This window comes from Thamnophis elegans, chromosome 13, assembly GCF_009769535.1.
Source record: "Thamnophis elegans isolate rThaEle1 chromosome 13, rThaEle1.pri, whole genome shotgun sequence".
In the NCBI taxonomy this organism is placed as follows: Eukaryota; Metazoa; Chordata; class Lepidosauria; order Squamata; family Colubridae; genus Thamnophis; species Thamnophis elegans.
In genome coordinates, this window is record NC_045553.1 from 44,938,591 (window position 1) to 44,961,564 (window position 22,974).

General features: G+C 44.2%; 1 protein-coding gene across 1 annotated transcript; it reads right to left on the minus strand.

The window, feature by feature from the left end:
• Positions 1 to 343: 343 nt before the first annotated feature.
• On the minus strand, positions 344 to 14,968 carry CRTAM (cytotoxic and regulatory T cell molecule). The gene is made up of 10 exons (XM_032229837.1): positions 14,883 to 14,968; positions 10,358 to 10,504; positions 9,618 to 9,770; positions 8,580 to 8,723; positions 5,955 to 6,110; positions 4,957 to 5,046; positions 4,737 to 4,826; positions 2,574 to 2,720; positions 1,835 to 1,921; positions 344 to 905 (listed from the first exon to the last, which is right to left on the minus strand). The coding sequence occupies exons 1-10, from the start codon at positions 14,929 to 14,931 to the stop codon at positions 772 to 774; spliced, it is 1,197 nt and encodes a 398-aa protein (XP_032085728.1). The 5' UTR covers positions 14,932 to 14,968; the 3' UTR covers positions 344 to 771.
• Positions 14,969 to 22,974: the final 8,006 nt, after the last annotated feature.

The following is a 22,974-nucleotide window of genomic DNA, read 5'->3' on the forward strand; positions in this document are numbered from 1 at the left end:
GCCTGGAGGAACGTTGTCCATGGGATCGCGATGGGTCGGACACGACTTCACAACTAACAACAGCAGCTTAGCAAAAACTCATCTTACCACACTGACAAAATGCAAGGATTTAATGTCAATTTGGCAAAGTATTTTTTTTAAAATAAAAAAGTCATATATATATATATTTTCATATATGGGTCTTCTAAAATAAATTTTGCTGTGTTACATTTGGGCTGTCTCAGCCAGTGTGAGATAATTCACGTTCCTATGGTTTCCTTTGAAAACTGTTGCTGGTACATCTGTATTTTGGGTTTCTTTTTATTAGTTTCAGAGTTGTTATTAAGTGGTTGGATACGTTTATTTTGTGGATAAAACCAATGAAAATAACAATAGCCCTGTCTTTGCAGTCGGTGTGAACTTATATGGACTCCAAAGGATGGGAGAGGACAGGAAGGCCTGGAGGAACGTTGTCCATGGGGTCACAATGAGTGGGACACGACTTCGCCACTAACAACATCCCAAAATCATTTAAGTCCACACACAAGGAATTTCACTGCTAAATAACAACTGGCACAGATTCCCAAGGGCCTTTATCGCGTGGTTATCGCTTTATTTGCAGTATTGTTCTGAGATGTATCTTGGTCTAAGAGATCCAAAATCCTCTCCAAAATCTGGATTTTTGAAGATAATTTATTTTATTTTTTTTGCAAGAAAGGGTCAGCGCAGGAAGAAAAATGGGAAGAGAAGGTGGTTCTTGCCGTTAAGCACAGCACAACATTGTCCTTAGTGTTACATATCTGTTTCTTTAAAGTGGGACAATTCTTTTTCGAAGACCGAAGAGTCCTGACTTCCTTCGGAAGGTTTTGGCGTCCTGGCACGTGATTCTTGGACGGTATACTTCTCGCTGTTCCTCCAGGGCATCACTGTGTAAAATAAAGGCACAGGTCATTGCTACTTTGAGCTCATATCTTTTCACTTCTGATACTAGCTCATATTTCAGCCCCCAAAGAGCTGGTAAAAAAAGATACAGTTTAACGGAGTTGGAAGGGACCTTGTTGGTCATCTAGTCCAACCCCCCAACCAAGCAGGACACCCTACACCATTTCTGACAGAAGGCAGTCCAGTCTCTTCTGGAAAGCTTCCAGGGTTGAAGCTCCAACAACTTCCGAAGGCAACTTCTGTTCCACGGGTTGATTGTTCCCACTGTCGGGAAATTTCTCCTTATTTCTAGGTTGAATCTCTCCTTGATCAGTTTCCAGCCATTATTCCTTGTCTGGCCTTCAGGTGCCTTGGAAAATAGCTTGACCCCCTAACTCTTCTCTGTGGCAGCCTCTCAAATATTGGAAGCCTGCTATCCTGTCTCCCCTGGTCCTTCTCTTCACTAGACAAGACATGCCCAGTTCCTGCAACTGTTCTTCATATGGTTTAGTCTCCAGTCCCCTAATCATCCTGGTTGCTCTTCTCCGCACTCTTTCTAGAGTCTCAACTTCTTTTTTATGGTGTGGTGACCAAAACTCGATGCAGTACTCTAGGTGTGGTTCAGAGGTGAGTTCCCACCAGGCCTTACTAAGGCTTTATAGACTGGTATTACCCTTAATCTTGATTTTAACCTCTGTTGATGCAGTTTAGGATTACATTGGCTTTTTTGGCTGCCTCTGCACATGGCTGGCTCCTATTTAACTAGTTGTCCACTAAGACTCCAAGATCCCTCTCACAGTCACTGCTATTAAGCCTGGTTTTACCCAGTCTACATGTGTATTCCACAGCAATGGAGCTGCCCATTTGTTCACCCTTTTCTTAATTCCAACCTCTGCCCTGCCTGCAAACCATAAGAAATCTCATTTCTACGTACCACATAGATTCTTCTCGAGTCCGCCAAGGGCTTTGCTTGCTTTAGGCCTGTAGCTCTCAATGGGTTGTTCAGAAGCATTATTATTTTCTATATTAGGGAGGGACACGAATGAGGTGCAGAGTATTAGTCCGGATATCTGTTCTGACAAACACATTGTTATTTTTAAAATCTGCTATGGACATTCAATGCAATGCAATGCAATGCAATGCAATGTAATGCAATACAGTAATGCAATGCAATGCAATGCAATGCAATGCAATGCAATACAATAGCAGAGTTGGAAGGGACCTTGGAGGTCGTCTAGTCCAACCCCCTGCCTGGGCAGGAAACCCTATACCATTTCAGACAAATGGCTATCTAACATCTTCTTAAAGACTTCCAGTGTTGGGGCATCCACAACTTCTGGCGGCAACTTCTGTTCCACTGATTAATTGTCCTCACGGTCAGGAAATTTCTCCTCAGTTCTAAGTTGCTTCTCTCCTTGATTAGTTTCCCCCCATTCTTCAGGAAAGTGAAATCAATCGCTATGGCCGACAAGGTCTACTGTTCTATGAAGATGCTGGAGATGGTTTCCCTCAAAGAATGCTTTTCAAAACCTTGGAGCCCCGCAAGAAATTTTGTGGGTGTTGAATACAGGCTTTTTAGAAACTTTTGGACGTTTGCGTGTGTGTGTTTGTGTCTGTGAAAGAGGAAAATATTCCAAATATGTACTAAATGCTTCTTTTTCCCCCCTTCTTACCTTTTTTCCAGACGCTGTGTGCTTTCCACAGCTTCATCACAAAGAGAAGGACCATGATCAAGAGAACAAGCAGGAGAATGGACACAAGGCCCGGGAACAAAATGTGGGCTTGTTCCTCCACAAAGCCTCTGTAAGCCACGTTTGTTTCTGTTTGGGATGAAAAGGAACAGAAAACATTGGAGTTTTGTCATCTTTAGCTTCCTAGCAGAAAAATATTGGGGGCTTTGAGAGCGGGGAAATTGTATTTTTCCACCAACTGGAGCTTCCATGGAGTAAGATGTCTAGGTCCACCACACCAGCCTTCTCCAACTTGTTATTTCCCAGAAAGTTCTGGACTACGCACAGAATTCGCATGACCCGACAAAAGCGCGCCGACAAAACCGCGTTGCTAAAACTGCAACGTCATCAACGCGCCGACAACAGCGCGTCGACAGAAGGGCGATTTACAACAGCCTGTCGGCAGAAGGGTGATTTAAGTTAAGGTAAGGGTTAGGTTTAGTTTTAGGATTAGGGTTAGGGTTAGGGTTAGGGTTACGTTTAGGGTTAGGGTTAGGGTTAGGTTTACAGCACCCTTCTGTCGGCGTGCTGTTGTCGGCGCGATTCAGTGCTCATTCGTCGGCGTGGTTCAGAACTCATGGTTTTCTCACAGCGGTTTAGTTGGGCGCGCTTTTGTCAGGCGCGCTTTTGTCGGTGGAACCCAGAATTTGTTAGAATATTCATGACTGAGGGAGACATGGGAACAAGGTCAGCCAATGAATAGGCAGAGCAACTAAGTCAGCCAATGGGAGCCTAAACAGGCCTGAGTCTGTGCTGAGAATTGAAACTGAAACAAGACTGATTCTCTCTGTTCTGAACTGAAAACTCCTCTCTGCTGTACTGTTGCGTGTGTTCTACTTGTAACTTCTACCACGTTGTAAGAATCTACTATTGGTATTGTACATCTATTCATCTGTTAGAGGTGGGTTTCTACCAGTTCGGGCAAACCAGTAGTGGTAATTTGGCCTGGGTTACAGAACCGGCAGCGACCCAGGCTGGCTCGCCCCTGAACCAATTCTTCGGTCTCTTCTGCCATTGCCGGCATGGTTTTTATTAGCGTTTCATGGTCTTCGCGTATGCGCAGAACAATTTACAGTGAACTATGCATGTGTGCGCCATGCGCGCCTGTGCAAATGAAGCAAGTAGTGAGTGTGTAAAGTGCGCAGAAGCGAAATGGTACCAACACAGTTGGGAAACCGCCCCTTATCTATTATTAGGTATATAAAGATGAATCCAGCTGAATCAGTTGTATCTGTGTGTGCTTTCTGGATTTCATTTTTCTGCAACAAACTCTGAGAGTTTGTATAGTCTTCCAAGGGGTCTTGAAGGCCATCTAATCTAACCCCCTACACAGGGCAATTCCTATACTAGGAACATCATTTGAAATCAATTAATAAGAACAATATGAACCCACCAGGAATGTCATTAGTTTTGCTTTAGCTAAGTGTCTGAATCCAAGTTATGATTTATAGCTTAGTGTATATTGAGCCAAGAAAGGCTATTTATAAACCTATTTACCTCTGCTTACCTCTGCTTATAAAGAATTCCATGCCCCTATACATAGTGCGCTTAATTCCAGGAAGTTGACTAAAGGTTGCACATATGTGCTAATCGTTCCTGACTCTAGGGGGTGGTGCTTATCTCCATTTCTAAGCCGAAGAGCCAGCACTGTCCAAAGACGTCTCCGTGGTCATGTGGCCGGCATGACTAAATGCCAAAGGTGCACGGAACGCTGTTCCCTTCCCACCAAAGGTGGCTCCTATTTTTCTACTTGCATTTTTTACGTGCTTTCGAACTGCTAGGTTGGCAGAAGCTGGGACAAGTCCCGGGAGCTCACTCCGTTACGTGGCACTAGGGATTCGAACCGCCGAACTGCCAACCTTTCTGATTGACAACCTCAGCATCTTAGCCACTGAGCCACCATGTCCCCTTATAAGAAGTTGACTAGAGAAACACACACACACAAAAGAGAGAGCATATCTTTTAAGCAAATACTCTGAAATGAAAACTCCATCATCTTCCCTAACCTGTTCCATGTCACCAAGCCTCTGGCATCAGATCAGGAAGGACAGCAAAGAATTAAAAGCACATCAGTTGAACATGAGGAGTAATGTGGGAGCAGCTTACGATTGTTTGTCCAAACTTCTGTATCTGTACTTGGGAATGATGTTTGCGTGGTTGGGTTTCCTTCTCCCATGTTGAATGTTGGATTGGATTCTGTGGAAGGGTTGAAAAAGAGGGTTATGGGAAGGCCAGGAGAAATGCAACCGATGTTTTGGAGACGAGCTAGAAGCAAATTGAGGGTGATGTCCAGAAACACCAGAGAGGATCAATGTTGTAGTCTTACCGTTGGTGGTGTTAGGATGTTGAACTTCTGTTTTCCTGGTTGGGGATAATGTTGGAATGCTAAACGTTCCTTCTGCCTTCTGTTTTTGTTCTGAATGTGTGGAAAAGGAAACAAGGAAGGCATTTAACGCCCAAGTGTAACATATATCAAGGTCAAAATCTTCTAATCTTCTACTAGATTAGAAGATTCATTTAGATCAGATATGGCCTTCCGCTTCACAGTGCTTTTACAGCCCTCTCTAAGCGGTTTACAGAGTCAATCTCTTGCCCCCAACAATCTGGGTCCTCGTTTTACTGACCTCGGAAGGATGGGAGGCTGAGTCATCCTTGAGCCTGGTGAGATTCGAACTGCCAAATTGCAGGCAGCTGGCAGTCAGCAGAATTAGCTGCAGTACTGCATTCTAACCACTGCGCCACTGCAGCTTAAGTAGTCGCAAGTCATTTTTTTCAGTGCTGTTGTAACTTTGAACAGTCCCTAAATAAACTGTTGTAAGTCGAGAACTATCCGCAGCGCAAACCGTATACGTTTCCCATGGGGCATACTGCACATGCAAATGATTGTGTAATTCTTAGGTAAAGGTAAAGATTCCCCTTGCACATATGTGCTAGTCGTTCCCAATTCTAGAGGGAGGTCTTCATCTCCGTTTCAAAGCCGAAGAGCCAGAGCTGTCTGAAGATGTCTCCATGGTCATGTGGCCGGCATGACTAAACACTGAAGGCGCACGGAATGCTGTTACCGTCCCACCAGAGGTGGTTCCTATTTTTCTACTTGCATTAATACATGCTTTAAAACTGCTAAGTTGGCAGAAGCTGAGACAAGTCACGGGAGCTCACTCCTTTACGCGGCACTAGGGATTTGAACTGCTGATCTTTCGGATCAACAAGCTCAGCGTCTTAGCCACTAAGCCACCACGTCCCTGGTAATTCCTAAGAGGGTCTTATTTCTCCTGTTTATTTTTTAAACCCTTTTTCCATCTTGCCCTCAAGATCTCCACTTACTGCCATGTTCCAGGTGCAAAGTCACAGTTAAATTCCTCCTTCCTAAGGCTTTGTGGTGTATCACACAAGAAATGACACAGCCTTGTGGGAATGCGTAGATGGCCAAGTTGCTTATGGAATGGAACCTCTTGGCTTCCAGTTGATGTTGACTGTTTCCTAAAAATGCATTGAGGGATGCAAAAAGAGATGATGATAATAACAATGATAACAAAATATCCTGTTTCCCTGAAAATAAGACCTCCTCAGATAATAAACCCAATCGGGCTTTTGCGCGAAAATAAGCCCTCCCCCCCAAAATTGCAACACAGCAGCAGCCATGAGGTGATCACGCTCGCCGCCTCCTGCACCTCAAAAATAATAAGACCTCCCCGAAAATAAGGCCAAGCGCTCATTTCGGGGATCAAAAGAAAATAAGACCCTGTCTTATTTTGGGGAAACAAGGTAATAATAGAATTATTTAGTGGCCAAGAGAGTAGAGTAGAGTAGAAAAGAAATAGGAATAGGAATAGGAGTAGAATAGAATAGAATAGAATAGAATAGAATTCTTTAGTGGCGAAGTCAGAGGTGGGTTCCTACCAGTTTGGTAGAACCGGTTCGTTAAATCTACCGAACCGGTTAGAAGACGTTCCACCAGTGGACCCAGAAAGCAGGCCACACCTACAGAAGAGATTCCAAAATTTTTTGAAACCCACCACTGAGCCAAGTGTGATTGGACACACAAGGAACAGATTAAGTGGACACAGAAACTTTTGAAAAGTTCTTTCTACTTTCTGCTGCCCTCTCCCTGCAGTCTGACGTGGCTGCCTTCATCAACCCTAAACCTAACCCTGATCCTAGGATTCTCCATGAATACCGAGCTAGGATAAACCAGATTCAAATCCTACTTGGTTGTGTCATTTCCACAGTTGTAGTTTGAAGCCTGGTTCCCACCGAACATTTAAAGTTCCTAGAAAGATGCTGACCTCACTGAGGTTCTGAATGGAGATGATGCTGATCTTATACCCCAAGATAAGAATTCAAGGTAATACAAATACTGTGATCTCCCTTCAAGGAGTAGAGTAGAGTAGAGTAGAAAAGAAATAGGAATAGGAATAGGAATAGGAAAAGGAGTTGGAGTAGGAGTAGGAATAGGAATAGGAAAAGGAATAGGAATAGGAATAGGAATAAGAGTAGAGTAGAGTAGAGTAGAGTAGCGTAGAATAGAATAGAATAGAACAGAACAGAGTAGAATAGAATAGAATAGAATAGAATTCTTTATTGGCCAGGTGTGATTGGACACACAAGGAATTTGTCTTTGGTGCATGAGCTCTCAGTGTATAGCTTATAAAAACTATAAGAAATAAACCATGATCATAGTCATCATAAAAATACACTCATCATAAATCATAAAATACAACACTTAGTGATAGTCATCGGACTATCAACATAAATCGTACTAGGAAACTAAATAAAACATTATAAATAGTAAAGATACAAGCAACAACGTTATAGTCAAATGTAGGAAGAAGATAGGCAATAGAAAAAATGAATAATAGTAATACAGCCTCAATGAATAGTTTGACAGTGTTGTGGGAGTTAGTTGTTTAGCAGAGTGATGGCATGAGGGAAACCTGTCCTTGTGTCTAGTTGTTCTGATGTGCAATAGCAATAGCAATAGCAATAGCAGTAGACTTATATACCGCTTCATAGGGCTTTCAGCCCTCTCTAAGCGGTTTACAGAGAGTCAGCATATTGCCCCCAACAATCTGGGTCCTCATTTTACCCACCTCGGAAGGATGGAAGGCTGAGTCAACCCTGAGCCGGTGAGATTTGAACCGCTGAACTGCTGATCTAGCAGTAGCCTGCAGTGCTGCATTTAACCACTGCGCCACCTCGGCTCTGCAATGGCATACAGCTTCGTTTTGAGGGTAGAATTTGAAACAATTCATGTCCAGATATGAGGGGTCTCTGGATCTTTTCATTGGTTTCTTTTTCACTCATGCAATGTACAGGTCTTCGATGAAAGGCAGGTTGGTAGCCATTGTTTTTTTTTCCTGAAGTACTAATTATCCCACTATAATATCACAGTAGGATAATTAGAACTGCATAAGCAAGACTAAAACATCTGGATAGTGGATGTGGTATTACCTGGAGGCAGCAGAAGAGAAGAGAAAGAACTCTCTAAACACAAAGACCAACAAATAGAAATAGAACAACAACGGCAAAAGAAAGCAAAGATAATACCGACAGCAATTTGGTGCAATCCCAAAACATCTGGAAGAGATGTTTTTTTTTAAAAAAAAATGCTTAGTGCTATTTTTGTCGAATGCTGATTATAAACCAAGTTCACTGCTTAATACAGTGTTTCTCAACCTTGGCAACTTGAAGATGTCCGGACTTCAACTCCCAGAATTCCCCAGCCAGCATTCTCTGGCTGGGGAATTCTGGGAGTTGGAAGTCCGGACATCTTCAAGTTGCCAAAGTTGAGAAACACTGGCTTAATACAATGGACCCAACTAGTAAATAAATAAACAACCAACTTGATTTTAAAGCAGGTAATTGCCTAGCGGTTTTTTCAGTGTTATTGAACAAGAAGCTATTAAAAGGCAAAGTCCAGGAAGAAAAATGACGTTATTTGAAACATACCAAAGATTTCCATTCCGTTTTGTAGCAGCCAGGTGATTTGAGGGGCGGGCCAACTGCCCTGAGTGGAACACCTTAAAAGCATATTTTCTTCTGTCTGGTTTACTGTGGTTTTCAATGCTTCCAACAAAGGTTTGGAAGGTGGAGCTGTAAAAAGAAGAGAATCCATTAGTAAAAAGGCTTGATTTAAATCAACTCGGTTTAAATCATAATTTTTAATGAGCACCTGCCACCTCTGTCCCGCATCGGCTACTCCTGTGACTGGCTGTTGAGTTACCGACCGTCCCAATATTGCAGAATATACAGCCTCATGCTACCTAACTAGGTTCCATTTCATGCTGAATAAACTCAATTATTAATGTATCTTAAATAGAAAACTATCTTTAGATAGATTTTTTTTTTTACTCCAGAAGCATTTTATTAAAATGAGTTTGATAAAAATAAAAAAAAAACACGATTTAAATAGAAAAAAAATCCATTTTATTTTATTTTTTTATTGGATCAATTCATCTGCGTATTTGGAGGGGAGATATAAGCAAATTTAAGATTACTGGTGGCCCTCGATTTACCACTACAACTGAGCCCAGACATTTCCGTTGCTAACTGAGGCAGTTAAGTGAAGCCGGCCCCATTTTATGACCTTTCTTGCCACAACTGTTAAGTTAAACATTGCAGTTATAAGTATGTAATATGGTTGTTAAGCAGTGGTGGTATTCAAAAATGGTTCTGTGGGCGTGGCTTGATGGGCGTGGCTTGGTGGGCATGGCAGAGGAAGGATACTGCAAAATCCCCATTTCCTCCCGATCAGCTGGGACTCGGGAGGCAGAAAACAGATGGGGGCGGGGCCAGCCAGAGGTTGTATTTACCCATTCTCCGAATTACTCAAAATTCCCACTACCAGTTCTCCAGAAATGGTCAGAACCTGTTGAATACCACCTCTGTCATTAAGTGAATCTGCAACGCCCTGCGGTTCAGCTCCAAACCATCTCACCCATCTCCGCAAGCCGTCATCCGTTGAAAAGTAGGAGTTTCAGATCTTACCCCAAATTGTAACGTTGACTACTTTGGTCCCAACATTCTCGCTGTAGTAGAGACAGGTGAATAAACCCTCATCGTGTCTTGTTACGTTGGAAAGACGAATGGACAGGGAATCATTGGAGTAGTGCAGAAGTTCGTACCTTCCATCTTTTGTGACTGTTTAAAAGAGAGATATAAATGTTGGTAAGGCGAAGGCCACACTTGGAATATTACATCCAGTTTTAGTCACCACGACGTAGAAAAGATGCGGAGACTCTAGAAAGAGTGCAGAGAAGAGCAAGAAAGATGATTAGGGGACTGGAGGCTAAAACATATGAGGAACGGTTGCAGGAACAGGGTACGTCTAGTTTAATGAAGAGAAGGACTAGGGGAGACATGATAGCAGTCTTCCAATATCTCAGGGGCTGCCCCAAAGAAGAGGCAGTCAAGCCATGCCCGGAAGATAGCTGGGCCTCAACACAACTGAACATCACACATAATGCTTTCTTGTTGGAGAGAGTGAATACTTTGAAGTATTTCTTAAAAGAAAGAAAACAAAGAACAACTGTGGAGGCCGCCATCACACTATCGGAATTGCCCTGTTCACACATCCTAACTGTGGTGTGGAGGTCTTGTGGCTTTGAACCAAGAGGGCGAGTTGTGAAAATAGATTTATGTCAGCCTGTTACACCTCAGAGGCCTGTAGGAAAAACCCCCTTCTTGTCTGCTTCCAGTGGAAAAAGTTGAAGGCGCCACCATCCCACCTTGCAAGTCATTGAAAAATATGGTAAAGCCGCTGGGGTCCTTCCATTCCAGAGCGGAGGTGTTGCCTTGACTGTTGACGCAATGGAGATCCAGATTCTGACCTTCCTCCAAGGTGAGACGTTCCCTTAGGACTTGGGAAGAAATCCCTAGCAAAGAAAAGGATTTGTAGAGGGTTACTCCAGGGGGACCCAGCGGTTGAGTCCTTTTGAGTAAAATAGAAGAGTAGCCTCTCATTGGCCTCTTACAGAATTACTACGTTCCTCCAATCACTTGGGGAAACATATCTTTGACACAATATGTATTCTTCTTTCTCTCCACCTCTCTCTGTCTCCCTCCCTCTCTCTCCCCCTCCCTGTCTTTCTCTTCCTTTCTCTCTTTCTGTCTTCCTCCTTGCCCTCCTCTCTCCCTCTCTTCCTCTCACTCCCTCTCCCTCTCTCTCTCTCCTTCCCTCTCCTTCCCTCCCTCTCCCTCTCTCTATTTCTCTCTCCCTCTCTTTCTTGCTCTCTCCCTCCCTCCCTCTCCCTCTCTTTCTCTCTCCCTCCCTCTCCCTCTCTTTCTCTCTCCCTCTCTTTCTCCCTCTATTTCTCCCTCTCTCCCTCCCTCTCTCTCCTTCCCTCTCCTTCCCTCCCTCTTCCTCTCTCTATTTCTCTCCCCCTCTTTTTCTCGTTCTCTCCCTCCCTCTCTCCTTCCTCTCCCTCTCTCTTTCTCTCTCCCTCTCTTTCTCTCTCTCTCCCTCTATTTCTCCCTCTCTTCCTCCCTCTCTCCTTCCCTCTCCTTCCCTCCCTCTTCCTCTCTCTATTTCTCTCTCTCTTTCTCACTCTCTCCCTCCCTCCTTCTCTCTCCCTCTCTCTCCTTCCCTCCCTCTCTCCCTCTCTCCTTCTCTTCCTCCCTCCCTCTCCCTACTTCCTTCTCCTTCCTTCCCTCCCCCTCTCTCCCCCTTTCTCACTCTCTCCTTCTCTCTTCCTCTCCCTCTCTCTCCTTCCCTCCCTCTCCCTCTCTCTATTTCTCTCTCTCTCTTTCTCGCTCTTTCCCTCCCTCTCTCCTTCTCTCTCCCTCTACCTCTCTCTCCCTCTATCTCTGTGTTCCTCCCCCTCCCTCCTTCCCCCTCTCTCCCCCCTCTCCCTCCCTCCCTCCTCTATCTTAAATACATACACACACAGTGTATTGCGGCTGAATTTTTATTTTCTCCTAAAACATCCTACACACTGGGTGGACTTAACGCCTTGTGTAAACCAGACAGATATGGACTTCCTTAAAATGGTATTTGCTCAAAGACACTTGAACACACCAGGGTTAGGTCCAAATCCTGATGCCAAGGATTCATTTATTCATTTTCATTTATTCTAAAAAAAAAAAAAAATTATTCTCCAGGCCACGAGATTCCAAGCTGTTCACAATAAAAGAACGTTAAAAACACCCCATTTATCCCTCAACTCCTCCCAATTAAAACCCATGTTTTAATTTTAGCTATGTTTAGCTATGTTAAGCTAAAACATAGTCTCAATCTAAGTTCTTATGAATCCAAAATGCAACCCGCCCAGTGTGGGTGCTGAATTTTACCCACCCAAGGGCCGCTTCTATTTCATTTCGCCCACCTAAAATAATGTCACACTTCTACAAACATTGGAGTTTCCCGAAGCTGGTTGATAACCTCCCACCTTATCTGTGAAAAGTGTCACTGAGGCTGGAAGGTGGGTTTTCCATAGGAGGGAATAAAAGGTTCCAAAACGCTCACCCCCTAAAGGGAAAGTTTGTGAAGTTTTCTCCTGGGGGCTCAAAGGCAGAATTTGCGGTCTTCCTGTGAACTCATCTTTAGCTTCACTGTTTCCTGCCGCAGCTCGGTTCGCAAACTATGAAATGAGGCCGAAAGGAAACGTGCACGCCAACAGAGATTGGGCCCCAGAATCAATTATATATTTCCTTTCCATTTGAGGTCTTAGAAAAACCGAGAGTGAAAACAAATGCAGTAGGCAGGGCCGAAGTACATGTAAATGTGTATTTTAAACAGAAGCAAGTGTGTAGAGAAAAGAAGAATTAGGGGGTGACAGGATAGCAGTGTTCCAGTATTTGAGGGGCTGCCACAAAGAAGAGGCAGTCAACCTATTTTCCAAAGCACCAGAAGGCAAGGCAAGAAACGATGGAAACTAATCGAGGAAAGAAACAAGCTGGAATTGATGAGAAACTTCCTAACAATGAGGATAATTAATCAGTGGAACAGAAGTTGTCTTCAGACATTGTAGGTGCACCATCACTGGAAGCTTTAAATGGTATAGGGTCTCCTGCTTCAGCAGGGGGTTGGACTAGAAGACCTCCAAGGTCCCTTCCAGTTCTATTCTGATTGGTTGATTGATGTTGGAGAACAAGAAATGGGGAAAACACTCATTTCCCCCACGTTAGCTTAGCATCCTCCCACCTACCCAACATTGGCCCCAGGAATTCCCAGGTTGAGTTCAGACATTGCCCGAAGCTGGGGTTCTCCAAAATGGTCAATATCGGCCCACCAGGGTTGGTCTATTATGGTTGCTGTTGTGGCCCAGCAGGAGCTGATGGAGCTGCCACCAGACTCCGACAGCGAGGGGCCCTACGAGTTGGCTCTGGAGGATGTTGAGGACCCTGGACAGGGTTCCGACTCCAAGTAGGGCGCAGAGACTAGTTGGCCACCAGGTGGTGCCTGAGCCTTGGATTAGTGGGGAGGAGATAAGGGAGAGTGATCCAGAAGCCAGCAGTGAGTTGTTCCTGGATGCACGCCATCGAAGAGCTACTAGGCGTCAGGAACAATTAGGCAATTACAGGAGGTAATTGTGCTCAGCTGGTGGTCATTAGACTCCTCTCCAGACTATAAAAAAGACTGTGCACACACACCTCTTGCAGAAGTCAACGCATTGACTAAAGAGACCTGTTGTAACTAACTTGGCAGGCTGGATTGCTGCCAAGGTTTGTCTGAGTTGCTGCCAAGATCCTTATCTGTTTGTTTGCTTGGCTTTCAGCCACCGAGATTTTGGTCTTATTATTAAAGGACATTCCAGTTAAGCTTGGAAATTTGTTACTGGACGGAGGAGGGGGTCAGAACAGGTTGCTATGGTTATTATTATTCATAGTATTACTAGTAAATGTAACGATCTTCATCTAGGAAATATTTGGAGGTCAATGAGCAAATGAAATTTCATGACAGGGTGGATGGCAGTGCGAGAAAGACCTTGAGAAATGGAGCAAAGAGATGCTACCTAGGGAAGCATTAGATAAGAGATGATGCAGCCCTGAGCTGTATAGTAGGCAGAGAAAGAAACTGGGAAGAAACCCTCCCTAACTTCTCAGAGGAAACACTAGCTTGGCTCTTTCAGGCTTGCAAATGTTGACGTACAATAAAGTAAGAGTTGCCCCAATAAAAGAGAATATTTGTAGCTCAGGATTGAAATGCAGGGTCCTTGGTGCTCTCTGAGCTTGGTTGTTTCTTGCAACCAAGAGTAACTTGATCACTTGGACCCCTAAGAGTAACTCAACTCATCATAATCATTATCATCCCAACAACTGGAACAATTAATAGCATTACCTGTGAGAGGGATCTTAGCGTCTTAGTGGACAACCAGCTAAATATGACCCAACAGTGTGTGCCGTCAGCCAAAAAAGCCAATGCAATCCTAAGTTGCATTAACAGAGGGATTCAATCAAGATCAAGGGCGGTACTAATACCACTCTGTAAAGCCCTAGTAAGACCACACGTAGAGTACTGCATCCAGTTTTGATCACCACACTATAAAAAAAGATGTTGAGACTCTGGAAAGAATGCAAAGAAGAGCAACCAGGATGATTAGGGGGCTGGAGGCTAAAACATAACGATGAACAATTGCAAGAATTGGGTTTGTCTAGTGAAGAGAAGGAGCAGGGGAGACATGATAGCAGACCTCCAATATTTGAGGGGCTACCACAGAGAGGAAGGAGGTCACACTATTTTCCAAAGCACCTGAAGACCAGACAAGGAATAATGGATGGAAACTGATCAAGGATAAATTCAACCTGGAAATAGAGAGGGATTTCCTGACAGGGAGAACAATCAATCCATGGAACAGAAGTTGCCTTGAGAAGTTGTGGTGGCTTCATCACTGGAGGCTTCCAAGAAGAGACTGCCATCTGTCAAAAATGGTGTAGGATCTCCTGCTTGAGCAGGGGGTTGGACTAGATGACCTACAAGGTCCCTTCCAACTCCGTTGATCTGCATCTAACTCCCGTCAGAGAAAAATGAGCAGCCCAACCATTTGACCATGAAGATCTCGTTCGTTGAAGGAATCTTCATCCTTGAGATGAGTCCTTGCAATTTAAGCCACCGCCAGCTGGCTCTACTCCCTGAAGACCAGGGAGAACGCTGGCTTGGTCTCAACACTCATTTGAAGGAGGTGAAGCAGAGCCGAGCCTGATCCTAAAGATGCTGCTGGATCGCCTACCCTGCTGGTTTTCTGAAAGCTACAATGATGTCCCAGAACTGAACCCTTGACATGGAATCCGAGCAGATGCTCTGGTGTTACTTACCTTGCAGGGACAGGAGTACCAGCACCCAGACCCAAGGAAGGCAAGTCATCGTGAGGTGATGTCTGATCGACTTCCCCTCCACTTTCGATCTCAGGGGTTTGCTGACGACTTCTCCTTTTCAACAGAGCAGCAAAAGCCGTGTACCATGACTTCATCAGGGGTAGGTCGGCCCTCTTCCTCTTGACTCCTTCTCCCCTCCCTCCCCCGTATCGTCACAGTTCCCTTCGCGGCAAGGGACAAGTGATCTCCAGGCTTGTGGGTGGGGAGATCTGCACCTCTCTTTAGACTGCTCCAAGCTTCGCTTTGTGGTGAATGCTGAAGCGCAGCTCAACCGCGAGTTCTTGCAAGGCGCCTTGTGCATGCATCTCATAGCTTTCTGGCGGTGTTCTGACCGAGGCTTCACAAGAGCATGAAGCAAACTCCTTGTCCCAACAAAAAAACCCTTTTATTAATTGACTGTGAATTCTGCTCATTCACATCCAGCAAAGTCTTTCGAGGGAGGATTTATAATCACTGCCCTTATCTGGCTTGGAGAGCTGCGAGATCGATATCTGCAAAACTTGGCAAGGAGCCTCAGAGAGTCACAAACCAATTAAGTGAAGTAATTGTCTCCTGCAAACTCCACTCCCCTTTTGCTCCTCTTTTATTTGTTCTGGGAGGGGCCATTCATCGTCCACCTGTGGCCTTACTCCCAAGTCGACCCCTTTTCTTTAGCTGTTCCCAGTGTGCGCATGTGCAGAGCTGCCAGAAGAAAAGAACAGCTCAGAAATCAGGGTAGACTTGGGAGTAAAGCCACAGGTGGAAGGTGAATGGCCCCTCCCATAGGAAATAAAAGAGGAGTGGGCTTTTGCAGGAAACAATTTGTTTCAGGAGTGTGAAGATCTGTCCATGAATCTCAGAGACTCTGTGCCCAGTCTTTCCTTGCACAGCACCTCACTTGGAAAATATTTACATGGCAGCTTTCCAAGGTAGATAAGGTCTGTGGTCATAAATTCACCTTTGAAAGACTGTTTGCCAGGCCTTTGATGAATGTGAATGAGAGGAATTCACATTTGTTTAATAATGTTGGGACCAGGACTCTGCCTCGTGCTTTTTGGAGGGAAGCCTAGGTCAGAACAAACCCCAGGACTTGTCTGTTTCATTCCCTCTCCTTGTGCATCCCCCAAAAATCATGGGCATTCTTCCAAGAGGCCGTGTCAACCTCGCCTTAACATTTTGACTTGCAGAAATGTGGTGTTGCACTTACCTGAATGATTCTGCTTCCAGCACAACCTCTTCTGAATAGTGCTACCTAATTCCTCCTGTCATTCAATGTTTATCCAATGTGCTAGGACAACGGTGGTGTTCCGTTGGTTTTCTAGTGATGGACTTAAGAGGACGTGAAAAGAGGACTCTCCTTGCAAATTAGAGAATGCATTCTTGCCAATCCCAAAAGAACTGAAAACCAAATTTATTTGGATGATTCAGGACAAACCAGATGATGAGGGGACTGGATGCTGAAACATACGATGAACGGTTGCAGGAAATGGGCATGGCTACTTTAGTGAAGAGAAGGACAAGGGGAGACACAATAATAGTGTGCCAATATTTGAGGGGCTGCCACAAAGAGGAGGGGGTCAAGCTATTTTCCAAAGCACCCGAAGGCCAGACAAGGAATAATGGATGGAAACTGATCAAGGAGAGATTCAACCTGGAAATAAGGAGACATTTTCTAACAGGGAGAACAATCAATCCATGGAACAGAAGTTGCCTTCGGAAGTTGTGGGAGCTTCTTCCCTGGAGGCTTTCAAGAAGAGACTGGACAGTCACTTGTCAGAAATGGTGTAGCGTCTCCTGCTTGGGCAGAGGGGTGGACTAGATGACCTTATAAGGTACCTTCCAACTTTGTTAAACTTTAACCATCATCTTTTTTAAATACCTTTTTGCTCTGTGGGGCTCCCTCCCTCATAAATATTATGCAACTTGCAATGTGTGTTCCTTAGTTACGATGGGAAAGAGAGAATAATATCCCTATCTATTTGTTATATACCCTTTTAGAAAGAGCTTAGAAAGGATCTACCACATCCTGTTTTGGTTGTCCTTTCCGTCAAATTGAAAACCACTGTAGATCAACTCAATTAGGGGACTGGAGGCTAAAACATATGAGGAACGGTTGCAGGAACTGGGTATGTCTAGTTTAATGAAAAAAAGGACCAGGGGAGACATGATAGCAGTCTTCCGATATCTCAGGGGCTGCCACAAAGAAGAGGGAGTCAAGCTATTCTACCAAAGCACCTGAGGGCAGAACAAGAAGCAATGGGTGGAAACTAATCAAGGAGAGAAGCAACCTAGAATTGAGGAGAAATTTCCTGATAGTGAGAACAATTAATCAGTAGAACAACTTGCCTCCAGAAGTTGTGAATGCTCCAACACTGGAAGTTTTTAAAAAGAGGTTGGACAGTCATTTATTTGAAATGGAAAAGGGTTTCCTGACTGAGCAGGAAATTGGACTAGCAGACCTGCAAAGTCCCTTCCAACTGTGTTATTCTATGCTATGCTATGCTATGCCATGCCATGCCATGCCATGCCATGCCATGCCATTCTAATTGTTCCCAGACTTTGATCCCAAATAATATTGTGGGGAGACAGTGAGAGCCCTTTTGTGGGAGGAGAAATAAATAAATGTACACTTTAAATAGTGCGGTTGTGAGAAACAGAGACCAATTTCTTTTATTGAGATCAATTTCGTTTCAAATGACAACATGTGGAAATTGAGCAGTAACAGAAAGAAAACATACTTTAAGCAGCAATTCTCTCCTTTAACACACACACACACACACACACACACACACTTCACATCCAAATGAAAAATCTGCGAAAGGAGGCATAGGATTTCCCTTTCATACCAGATAACACTCCCAAAAACTTAAAAGCAACAATAAAAAGGACGTTGCTTACTTAGCACCAATCCCTTGAACAGAAAATCTTAGTTCACTCTAAACTCCCTGCAAACTCGCTTTAAAACAAAGCAAAACAACAACAAGAAAACACAACGAAAAACTTAACATTTGGTTCCGGGAAGGAGATTAGCTAAACCTTTCCCGAAGATTCCCAAAATATATTTTTTTGCGTGTCATTTTTTTTTAAAAAAAGAAGTTTCTTCGCTTCCCATTTTCCCTGAATTCAGCAGTTTCCTTTTGAGAGAGGTGGCTAAGAAGCCATCTCTACCCCAAACTGAGAAGTTTCTCTTCCCCAAATCAGTGCACAAATTTGCTAACATGCTAAAAGAACTACTTGGTGGTGGTGGCGGTGGTGGGAATGGACGTTTATCCAATCATCCGGGACATAAGCGTCAATAGTAACACAACGGAGTAAGACCCTGGAATGTGTACTTTGTGAACGAGTTTTTGATACATTAAAAGATCGACCTACTTCTGGGATGGGTGCTACTCAAACATATCCTGTTATCTTTTTGTACAGTACAGGGGTGGGTTCCTGCCAGTTCTAACCTCTTCTATAGAAGAGGTTCCATAAATCTACAGTGCCGTTTAGAACCGGTTCCAGTTCCCTCCCCCCTCCCGTCCGCACATCATCAAGATGAAGAGGGAGAGGAGGAATTCTGGGAGTTGAAGTCCACCAGTCTTAAAGCTGTCAAGTTTGAACACCCCTGGGTTGTTTTTTTCTAAAGGGTTAGGGGTGTAAGAGTCTTGTAACTTAACAGCTTTAAAACTTGCTTGCTTCAAATGCCAGAGTTCCTGAGCCAACATGACTGGAGGAGGAATTCTGGGTGTTGAAGTCCACAAGTCTTAAAGCTGTCAAGTTTGAACACCCCTGGGTTTTTTTTTCTAAAGGGTTAGGAGTGCAAGGGTTTTGTAACTTGACAGCTTTAAGACTTGCGTGCTTCAAATGCCATAGTTTCTGAGCCAACATTTTGGTTGCTCAGCAAGAGCGTTGTTAAGTGAGGTTCACCACATTTTACAAGTCGGCCACACCCACCCAGTCACATGGCTGGCAAGCCACTCCTATCCAGTCACGTAGCCGGCAAGCCACTCCCACAAAGCAGGCCACACCTACCGAAGAGGTTCTAAATTTTTTTGAAACCCACCACTGGTACAGTACATCATGAAGTGTGAACAACTTGCAAGCTCTCAGTGCAAAAAACCCCCAAAACATTCCTGCCCCAATTAAATACATATCAGTCAACAATAAGTCGGCGTTGATTGTCAAACACGTTTCAAAGATCGCAAAGACTCTTCCAGAAAAACCAGCCCGAAGAAGCTAGACCCTCGGTTCATTTTTAGAATATCTGTACATAGCCAAAAATATTTTAAATTATATACTTCCTACCTAGCCTAGGTGTATGCATGTATTTACAGGTGTGTGTGTGCGCGTATATACACATATGTATACATTTCCAAAAATACTAGCAGCAACCAACGGCGTAATACAAGGCCTGCAATTGCTCTCCGTCCCACTCTTGGCTGCAATTTCTCAACTTTTCACTGTACATCCCTGGTTACAAAAGAATGCTTTCCCAGAATGCCTTGCTTACTTTTACATGGGTAGAATGTACATCATTTTAAGTCAATTTACATATTGCACACCAGGAGCTTTCGTGGATTGGCGTAGCGCCCTCTGCTACCCTTGGCGGAAAGCTCCTTTTTTTTAAAAAAAAGCAAAGCTTATCCTATATACTGTACTTTTCTGAGCATAAGATGCACCGGAGTATAAGTCACACCAAGGTTTTGAAGAGGCAAATTAAAAGGGAAAAAAAAGTTTTTGCACTCTGCAAACTTCCCAAAAAATGGCCCGTTTTTTGTGAAAATGGACGGGCCCGTTTTTTTTCCCCAAAAAATGGGCAGGAGTAGCTTGTAGAGTGTTCCTGGGGGGGGGATCCCCTCAAAATGAACAAAATACAGCCTGATTTTCACAAAAACTGGCCCGTTTTTTGTCAAAATGGCTGTGCATTGTCTTTAGCTGGGGAGGGGGCAAAATTGAGCAAAAAATGGCCTATTTTTCACTCATTTCTGCCCTCCCCAGCCCCCAGCTCTCTGGAAGCCTCCTAAAGGCAATGCACGGTCATTTCGGTGAAGGGGGCGGGGTTTCGGGAGGCAAAAAATGCTATATTCAGTGTATAAGATGCACCAAGATTTTCAGCCTCTTTTTTGAGGGAAAAAGATGCGTCTTATACTCCGAAAAATACGGTATGTACGATGCAAATGGCATTATTGTTTATTTGAACCGGCCATGTGGCAGCTGTGTTCGGGGCCGGCCGGCCCTACCCTTTGGCAGAATTCAGGAAGGTGCCAAGCAAGGTTTGGAGGCGTAAGCTCTGTGCCCAGAGAACCGACGGGGTGCTACCTAAACTAGTCTTTGAGCCTTTTGAGGTGTAGTTGTGAAAGCGGTGGCGCTGGGACCCTATTGCGCCAGGGCCCTATCGCCACCGCGGTTGAAGAAAGATTCATCTTGGCAGTTGGGTTGACTTTGGTACGTGGGTTAAAAGGGAGCACCGTTTCGACTGTAAGGTAGCACAATATTTTGGGTGGAACTGAAGCCGATTGTTCTACCATCGAAGCCCCTCGTAGCACTAAGGAATATAGGTCGTCCTTGAACTTACAATCATTCATTTAGCAACTGTCGAGAGGACTGACAAAATGACTTAGAACTGGTCCTTGCCCCCCAGGGACATGTGATCAAAATTTGGGCGCTCGGCAACCTCGGCGTATATATATATATATATGATGCTTGCAGCATCCTGGGGTCATGCGGGGGCCATTCGCAACCTTCCCATGGTCTTCTGACAAGCGAAGTCAATGGAGGGGGAGTTGGATTTGCTTAATGACCATGTGATTCACTTAACAACCATAGGAAAAAGGTAAAACCGACCACGATTCACTTAACAACTGCATCACTTAGCAACAGAGGATCTGGTCCCAGTTGTATTCGTAAGTTGAGGACTACTGGTAATGTATGAACCACAGTTAACCAGGTTAGCGTTGGCGTAACTTATTTGTAAGAGGCTGTATCTGCTGGGGTCAACTTCATGTCTGGTGAAACTATCTTAAGATACTTATTTTCCCAACCAGACACACACACACACACAAACCCACAAACCCACACACACATACACACACAAAACCCTTCCTTGGAGTTTTTATACTGGCCTTGAGTCAGGGGTAAAAAGCTCTGTGGTCTGCTACTGGTTTGCTTCGTGAACCCATAGTAGAACAGCGAGGGTGGGGAACAGCTGTGCCGCATGATTTCCTGCTTTCTAGCAAATATAAATATTTATATTTATATAAATATATAAATATTTATTTATATTTTATTTATTTGCTATTTATATAAATAGCAAATATAAATCGTGCAGCACAGCCAATTGTCACACAGCTGATTGTCGGAACATTAAAAAAAAAATTAGCATTTTTTTTTTCCACTAATGGTTTGGGCGAACCAGTAGCATTTTTTACAACTGGTTCGGGTGAACTGGCCCGAACCTGGTAGCATTTCACTCCTTCCTTGAGTGTAGTTGAAGGGAAAAGCTGTCTCTTGAAGCAGCCTAAACCGGATGAAAAGTATCCCATTTTTTCCCAACCATTTGATAAACCAATTGTTTATCAATTCAACGTAGCATTTAAGCATACCTTCAAATGGCACCCAGAAACAGGTACCTATCTGAATCTTAGGGGACCCCCCCCCCCATTTCTATGAGTTCTGAACTCGCATTTTCTGGGTCTATTTTTAACGATACAACCTCTCTTACATCAAGTTGTTATTAAATAGATTTTTTTTTCTAGTTCTGTTAGCAAAAGCTCCCCTCTTGAATTCCTGGTCCCCAGGTTCACAGCCAGAAACCAACAAGCACCATAATTGTTTAATCCCATAACTAAATCTATCCAGAACCAGATCTTCCATGCTTTGTAAGGCTTATCTAAGAGTTGTCTCAGTAGCAACCATGAGTAGTAGTTCTTCCTCTAGGATAATAGGACTCTTTCTCATAATGTCTAAGAGTCACAATTGGAAGCCCTTCTAAGATGGCTTCCCTCTTCCTCGGGATACGGCCGGCTCAGCCACAAAGGGAGAACTCTTTCAGTTGCTTGCTTGCCCAAAGCTGATTGCCCCCCAAAACCACTTAGGAGAAATATGCAAAAAGAACAAAACGAGAGCCTTCAAATCTTTGCCGATCGTTGTAAGGGAACTTGTGAAGTTTGAAAAATCAATTTTCTGAAGCGTAAGGGAAGTGGGGGGGAGGAAATGGAGTGGGAAGGCTAATAAACATTTATAGAGTGATTGCCCTGCCGGCAATAACCCAATCGCTTAAAAGAGTAACTTAACGGTGACTTTTTTGAGAAATATTTATGGCGTGGGGGGGGGGGGGTGGGCCAGAAAAATGCATGGAAGAGCTGGCTCATGAGGTAAGGGCCATGAAACCGCACGTTCAAAACTGTTGAGTAACATCAAGAGGTGCTGATCATGGTTGAAATACCGTATTTTGGGGAGTATAAGACGCATCGAGGTTTTGAAGAAGCAAATTTTTTAAAAAAGTTTTTGTGCTCTGCAACCCCCCCCAAAATGGCCTGTGTTTTGCAAAAACGGGCCCATTTATTTTTTAAAAAAAGGGCATGAATATCCTTTAGGAGGCTTATAGAGTGCTCCTGCGGGCTGGAGTCGGGGAGCAAAATTGAGCAAAAAATGGCCCGTTTTTCGCTCATTTCTGCCCTCCCAAGCCCCCAGGAGCACTCTGGAAGCCTCCTAAAATCTATGTATTTTGGTGAAGAGGGTGGGGTTTGGGGAGGCAAAAAATGCTGTATTCGGTGTATAAGATGCACCCAGATTTTCAGCCTCTTTTTTAAGGGAAAAAGGTGCGTCTTATACTCCAAAAAATACGGTATATCATTACGACTAAATTAAAGAGTTTCTCCAGTCTCTAACTAGACCAGGACTGTCAAAATCAAGGCCCGGGGAGGGGCGCATCCGATCCACAGGGCGTTTAGATCTGGCCTGCCGGCCTGACCAGTGAAAAAGGAGCAGACCACTGCCTCTGCCAGCGAAAAGGGAGGAGACCCTTTGCCAGTGAAAAGGGAGCTCAGGAGGGCCGCGTGCAGCCCTCCCG

What these genes read in the sequence shown, in the direction of transcription:
- CRTAM (XM_032229837.1), bottom strand. Translation starts at nt 14,931, where the DNA reads ATGACTTGCCTTCCTTGGGTCTGGGTGCTGGTACTCCTGTCCCTGCAA. An exon ending in GGTACTCCTGTCCCTGCAAG is followed by an intron (nt 10,505 to 14,882) that starts GTAAGTAACACC and finishes TTTCTTTGCTAG; the next exon opens with GGATTTCTTCCCAAGTCCTA. An exon ending in AGAAGTTTGGACAAACAATC is followed by an intron (nt 2,721 to 4,736) that starts GTAAGCTGCTCC and finishes CATCCCAAACAG; the next exon opens with AAACAAACGTGGCTTACAGA.